At 44.3% G+C, this 7,126-nt stretch overlaps 1 protein-coding gene across 1 annotated transcript; it reads left to right on the plus strand.

The window, feature by feature from the left end:
- Window positions 1-896: 896 nt before the first annotated feature.
- On the plus strand, window positions 897-7,126 carry LOC115146289 (protein L-Myc-1b-like). Its single transcript, XM_029688285.2, has 3 exons — window positions 897-1,172; window positions 1,825-2,459; window positions 3,180-7,126. Exons 2-3 carry the CDS (start codon window positions 1,871-1,873, stop codon window positions 3,755-3,757), a joined length of 1,167 nt encoding a protein of 388 aa, XP_029544145.2. The 5' UTR covers window positions 897-1,172; window positions 1,825-1,870; the 3' UTR covers window positions 3,758-7,126.

Raw genomic sequence — 7,126 nt, forward strand, 5'->3', positions numbered from 1 at the left:
GGAAGCTTGAAACATCCTCCTGTGTCTTTCCCTCATCTCTTCACGGTGGTAACGAGCATTTCAATCTGAAATCCAAACAGAGGAGTCCTATAAAGTGAAAATAGGAAAAGTGACTTAAACATTCTTTCTATCTTTCTGTTGTTTTTGATTGTGTTCTGGTTGGTTCTTTTGTGTTCCTAAGCTCCTGTTCATCCTCCAGTCTCAAGGACCCACATTTTAACAGTCTCAAATCACAAACAGATGTCAGCTGCACAAATGTGCAACTCCCCCACATCTGAATTCTCCAATATCCACTGCGTGAATGGTTTGCAAATAGATGGATGGGCCCTGCATATGCACAACTATTTACATTGTCTTTAGTCTTTTGTCTTTAGTCAAGTGATGGATCTGCCCAATGTCCTCCCATTGCTTGTCTTGTAGAATGCAAAAAAGGTGATCAACACCACATTCAAACCTTTCTTATCACTTTTCACACATTTTTGGGCAATCAACTGAATAATCTGGTATGGACACAAAGTACTGTATCTTGATAGATTATGATATTTTTTTAAAGAGAGAGGTATTTTTTTATTCAACCATCATCAGATACATTTAAAATGTCAGGACTTCCAGGTGAGTGTCGTTTTTTAAAACTTCTATATTATACCAGAAAGCTCTGCAGTGTGTAGATCGGTGGGAGTGGTACTGGCATGGCAAATTGGGTGGGTGGGGTAGAGTGCAGGACCAACTCAAATTTGGTATCAGGGTTAGCCCACAAGAAGGCATCATCTCATCCATAGGAATTTGCATCTCCAAGTCCTATGAATTGTAGTGGCTTTGCGTGTAGCTTTAACTGGGCGTACCCGTTTATGCTAATGAGCCTAGGGGTTCACCCGGATCTAGCGCCAGTGCAGATATCTACTCCCTACTTTATCGTCTTCACACTGGCGCGAAAAAACGCATTGTGTGGCTACTATTTATCAGACTGTGGGCGGAATCAATTGAACCACTTTTTCACACACCCTGCTAAAAGAAATAGCTACTGAACTTATAATTTGTTTAAGTACATTTCGTTCGGCGTGATCTCTTACGGTTTTTACCCATTTTCTCCGAGGAGTTCCAACTACTAGTATACCAGCTGATACGGAGAGACTCCAGTGCCAGGAATTGCAGTGTGATCCTTAGATAAAGCGGTGAGTGTTTTAGACAACTAATCTAGCTAGCCTCATGAAGCGATTGCCTACAAACATCTCAGAAGATGGAACTTTATATCTGTATAACTTAGTGGTTGCTACTTCGTTCCGTTTTAACATCCAGACAAAGCGAACATAGCCGATTTCAGTGAAGTAGACTAGCCTATTTTGTTTTGTGTCAATGCGCTTTCGGCAATGAATATGGCACGAAGCAGCACACCTACAAAACATTGAGGTTTCTACCCATTGGCTAACCTAGGCTACCGTTAGTGTGCATTGGCCAATTTACGCAATTACCTGTAAGGAGTCTTGTTTTTCTCGATTGTTTTAGAAGGTTAAACCGGGGCATAAAACTAGATTACGTAATAGACTGCATGTGTCCAGACAAGGCCAGATTATCACCGCCCACAGGAAGAAATCAATTATTAATTTAGTCTAATTTGTAGGAGGCACCAGGCTAAGATTAGAATGCACTGTTACAATGTTTAAAGGACCTGGATGGTACTGATGATTGTATAACCGTGTTTAAAGGCGCAGCATTGGATGCGCCAAGATGATTTATTGTGTATTTTAAAGACAATGTGTAGATTAGTATTAATGTAGCAGAAATCTTCAAAGAATAGGACTGATGCACTACTTTGCTTTTTTTTAGGTTGTGTGAAGATTTTCTCCAATATCGGAGTCGAGTGTGATCATCTATGCTTGGAATAAACTCCAGAGTATCACGTTGTGACAGTTGGGAGATGGAGTACGACTGCTATCAGCACTATTTCTTAGATGACCTTGACAAAGAGGAGGACTTCTACAAGTCAACCGCACCAAGTGAGGACATATGGAAGAAGTTTGAGCTACTGCCCACCCCTCCCATGTCCCCCACCAGGACATTAGGTGGTAACATGCATGTTCCCCCGGGAGACAAGTTCGGCTGGCTGTCCAAGGTCTTGGGTCAGGATGAGGAGTACGAGGGACCTGACACCGAAGAGCTTTTTGGGAACATGAGTTCCATTATTATCCAGGACTGCATGTGGAGTAGTTTCTCAGCCAGTCAGCACTTGGAGAAAGTCAACGAGCGCCTGTCAGCTGCAGCCCAGGCTCGTCTCTCCCCACCAGCACCCCAGAACTTTGTGACTGTGAGCAAAGTGCAGTGCACCCTGCCGACCCCACCTGATGCGACACTGCCAAGCACCGTGGCAGAATGCGTTGACCCAGCGTCTGTGCTCATCTTCCCAGCCATCAGCTGTAGGAAACCGGCATCATCGGGCTCTGAGTCTCGCTCCGATTCCTCTGGTAAGAAATTGACCATGTAGTAAATAGATTAGCCTCTGCTAGATGTTGCCTACTCAATGCGTCAAGCTGAGGCCGCCAGGGGAACGCCCGCACTAGGCTGGACGTTGACATTTGCTGAGTCAAAGTATTCAGCTTTACTTAAGCCCTTATCTCCAGCACAAACTATAATCTCTCTCACTTTCAGAGAATGTCTCTTTTCCTCAGCCAAGATTTGTAAACGGTTGCTGCAAATGCTTAGGTCACAGATGCAGGAGGCCCAGTAAAAAAAAAAAACACCTCCCTACAAGCTTTGTGCACCAAGCTTCCCTCCTAGAATTGTATGACAAAGTGTGGGAGGTGGGGTTCTTGGACATTTATTATGTGGCGCTAGGCCGCATGACAAACTTTCTGCCTGCTGAAATCGGCGTTGGTGCATTAACTTTAAAAAATACAGCATTTTGGCATGACATGAATGACCAAAGCTTGATTAACACTAAACTAAAGCAGGTCTTCTCCTTTGCTCATGAGAATATAGATTGTCCTTTAATAGTTTAACCCCAGAACACCTCGCCCAAACGATTTAGGACACGTACTGCCACATCCTTCAATAGATAATTTTCCAGTGTTCTCTCCACTAACAGCCTGTCAGAAGTCTGAGGCTTTAAGACTCCTCTTTATGGAAGTGAGGGAACTCCTCTGTGCATGTGTAATGATGTGTGGTTGTTTCTTTTGATGTAACAGATGATGACGATGAGATTGATGTGGTGACTGTGGAAAGCAAGCAGAGCCGAGCCCGACTGTTGGGAAGCCGTAAGGCTGTGACCGTCACTGTTCGCGCTGACCCCTGCCCACAGCGTTTCCACATGTCTGTCCACCAGCAGCAGCACAACTATGCAGCCCCTTCCCCTGAAAGCGACCCGGAGGAGGAGGATGAGGAACCACAGTGTAAACGGTTCTGTCCAGACTCCAGCCACCACCAGCAGCCAGACTCCCCAGCCTCCATCTCCCCCCAAGGGTCCTCTGCAGACAGCCCCCAGAGCTCTGACACTGAGGACACTGACCGCCGGAAGAACCACAACTTCCTGGAGCGGAAGAGGCGGAACGACCTTCGCTCCCGCTTCTTGGCACTGCGGGATGAGATCCCGGGCCTGGTAGAGTCGGCCAAGACTCCCAAGGTGGCCATCCTGACTCAGGCGACAGAGTACCTTCTCCAGCTGCACAGCAGAGAGAAGCACCAGGCCCAGGAGAGGAAACGCCTCAAAGCGCGCCAGCAGCAGCTCCTCCAGAGGCTAGCCACCCTCAAACGGTCCTTAGGATAGAAACAAACTATGCAGTGGACTCTTAATAAATCAATAGCCTCATTCTAAAAAGCCATGGACTTTTCTCTTTAAGCAAACTGCCACTTTCAAAAGGCTAGGACATTTCCTCAAACTCAATGCCTCATGCAAAAAAAGATGCGTACGAAATGCCTCACTCATTATGCTCTGGATTAGGTGGATCTCAGCCTGTGAACCAATGGTGGGGAGGCTGGCGTTAAGGACACTTCTGTGTTAGTCATGTTTTCTCATTTTGCACATTGAGTGATGACAAGGCGGTAGTTGACATGTGGTGGTGTTGATTCCTGGTGATATTTGTAGATTTCACAGGAACAGGTGAGAGGATGCTGTGATTAAACCAGAATGAAACTTACTTCCAAATGTCATAAGTGTCTCGTAGGTTGTCAGCTCATTTTATAGCCTTGTCTTGTGTATCTAGGTTGTAAAAGTCTTTATTTGATGAATGATCAATGCACACTTGGATTGAAGTTTAGTAGCGACACCTTGTGTACACAGAAAGTCACTCGTCGTTTGTTTTCTTCGTGGCTGGTTTATTTGATGCACAAATTGTTCTGTAAATAATAGCATATTGCTCTGTTAAGGAGCTTCTTCTCTAAAACAGCCTTCAGGGAGCTTTTTTTTGTATAAATGTTAAAGTAGCACTGCTGTACTTTATAATTACATGTCACTTTGACGCTATTTTGACTGCTTGTTCCTCTGTTTGAGATTTGATTTCTGTATTCATAAAATTTTGATAACATTGTATAATTGTGATATTTGTCCTTTTTGATGGTTCTATCAGATAACATGGTTAACATAGGGAATTGAAGCAGTGTATTCTTACTGAAAGAACAATGTATTAACTGTATAATGACTCATGAATGCATGAACACACGTTCACTTCTGCAATACAGATCAAGTGTCTCAGAACATTCTGATTTGGCAGCTAGAGTGTTTCCGTTTTAAATTATCTTCATCGGTTTCCATAACCTATCGAACAACATTTTCTCAGTCCGTGTCAAAAGTTTCCCATAGGATGATACTATGGGACCCTAAACCGTAGAGACATGCCCTATGGAAAAAGTGCATGTATTGACTTTGAAGGTAGTATTTGTTTTTACTTCCATCTTGCCAGATTGCAGCATGCAGAATCTGGATTTAGAGGGAGTGTGTCCTTGAAATGTGTGATACCTTGGGATCCTCTCCTCTGCAGTGGCTGCTGCATGCAGGGCACTTGATGTGCGTAACCTAGTTGAGAGCACAATCTTTAGAACAGTCCCTGGTGTGTGGCGAGGGTCTCTGTGTGATCTATCCTGAGATGGGTTCAGTCATCCTATTATAAACAAGTATGTAGTGACTGAGAAGCCTTGCTCTTAATCGACCTATGCATGCATGGTAGAGAGCGGTTTGAACCTTGACTGCAAAAGCAAAAGGTGCTGTGAATGGTCAAGTGGAGAAGCTGATGTAAGAAAGGAGCTCGGTCTCTGCTTTAGTTTCCAATTGGTCATAAATATACTACACTTCTAGGCAGGGAATCAGAGTGCAGTTGATCTGTAGGTTACATTTTCGAGAACAAATTCTGATTTACACTGATGGCCTACCAAAAGGCCTCCTGCGGGGATGGGGGATTCAAAATAATATATAGGACAAACACCACTATATAAAGTGAGACTTAGGACAACATAGCAAGGCAGCAACACCCCCACCCCCCCCCAGCTTGTGTATGTTTTGTGATGAGTCTGTTGGCACCTGGTCCTTTGTTCTTCCACCCATAAAGTGTAGCTAGGTGTCGTGTGCCATCCTGCCATACTTCTCAGCTGGTTCTGTTGTAATTATGCTTGAGAAACACATGGAATGAGGCAACACTTAGCTAAGCATCTAAGGCCAATTAGCACTTAGCTGTCCTTATCATAGCAAGCTGGAACAGCGTGTTGCGTTGATTCTTGATTTAACTATGGCCCACAAAGAATTCTGAAGCAAAATTTTACCCTATGTGAGCTTCTTCCTCAGTGAAGTAACCCAGGTTGCCATTGGTGATGTCAGTAACCTGTCTGAACAAGAGCACAGTGAATGTTGGAAATTTGAGGATTAGGATTTTTATGGCACTGTAGCCTGATAGACCAGTCAGCCACACCCTCAACCGTCTCACACCACACAGCCCTTTGTCCCACTGTTGACGGTTGGTAGTTAACCTGCATTCATTGAGCCCTAGGGGCATCCTTTTTCTGTCCCCATTCTGTTGTGAATGTGTTCTACACAGTGTACAAAATATTAGCAACACCTGCTCTTTCCATGACATAGACTGACCAGGTGAAAACTATGATTCCTTATTGATGTTAAATCCACTTAAAATCAGTGTAGATGAAGGGTAGGAGATGAGTTAAAGGATTCTTAAGCCTTGAGACATGGATTGTGTATATGTGCCATTCAGAATATTTAAGTGCCTTTGAACAGGCGCACCGGACCGAGTCTGTCCAGAACTGCAACACTGCTAGGTTTCACGCTCAAGAGTTTCCTGTGTGTATCAAGAACGGTCCACCACCCAAAGGACATCCAGCCAACTTGATAAAACTGTGGGAGGCATTGTAGTCAACATGGGACAGCATTCCTGTGGAACGCTTTCGACACCATGTCGAGTACATGCCCCAACTAATTCAGGGTGTTCTGAGGGAAAAGCGGGGTGCAACTAAATATTAGGAAGGTGTTCCTAATGTTTTGTACACTGTGTTTATGGACTTTCTCAAAGAAGTAGAACGTTCCAGAACATTTCAGATAGAAATGTGTTGAGTAGAGCTGCTGCAATTCTCTATTTCATCTGTTCCACTGGATGTCATAAGGTGAATGCACCAATTTGTAAGTCGCTCTGGATAAGAGCGTCTGCTAAATGACTTAAATGTAAATGTATACGGTTGTGAGTTAGCCCGGTCCAAGATCTTCAGCCAACTCACCTGATTATAATTGTCACAACACATAAAGAATAAAGCACTGTGGCTCCCCCGGCGATGTGACCGAGGAAAGCCACTGTTTGGAGCGTCAGCCACGTCCAACCAGCATTGTAGGCTGCAGCGCTACACCCACACCTGAGACCACTCAGCCTCCTTAGGCTGCAACGCACCTGGGACATTTAAGGTGCTGCAGTAGTTCAGCACAGAGAGCTTTACAGACATTTGTTTGAAGCCCCTGGACATTGAGTTCTCTACAGGAAGGAGTAACTGGACTACAAGTGAAGCTGGTAAACTTGGTAGCATCCCAGCTAGTTTCATTAGTCTAACTTTAGGTTCAGTTAAGGACAGTGTTTTGTTTTCAGTTACAGTTTGAGAACAGTCTTTGTTAACCTTTTATTTTAAATAAATATGCCTGGTTTAAGCTGTG

Source organism: Oncorhynchus nerka, linkage group LG18 (genome assembly GCF_034236695.1).
Source record: "Oncorhynchus nerka isolate Pitt River linkage group LG18, Oner_Uvic_2.0, whole genome shotgun sequence".
NCBI classification, from domain to species: domain Eukaryota; kingdom Metazoa; phylum Chordata; class Actinopteri; order Salmoniformes; family Salmonidae; genus Oncorhynchus; species Oncorhynchus nerka.

Coding starts and splice junctions, on each gene's coding strand:
- LOC115146289 (XM_029688285.2), top strand. CDS start 1,871: ATGCTTGGAATAAACTCCAGAGTATCACGTTGTGACAGTTGGGAGATG. Junction 2,460..3,179: donor GTCTCGCTCCGATTCCTCTG/GTAAGAAATTGA, acceptor TTGATGTAACAG/ATGATGACGATGAGATTGAT.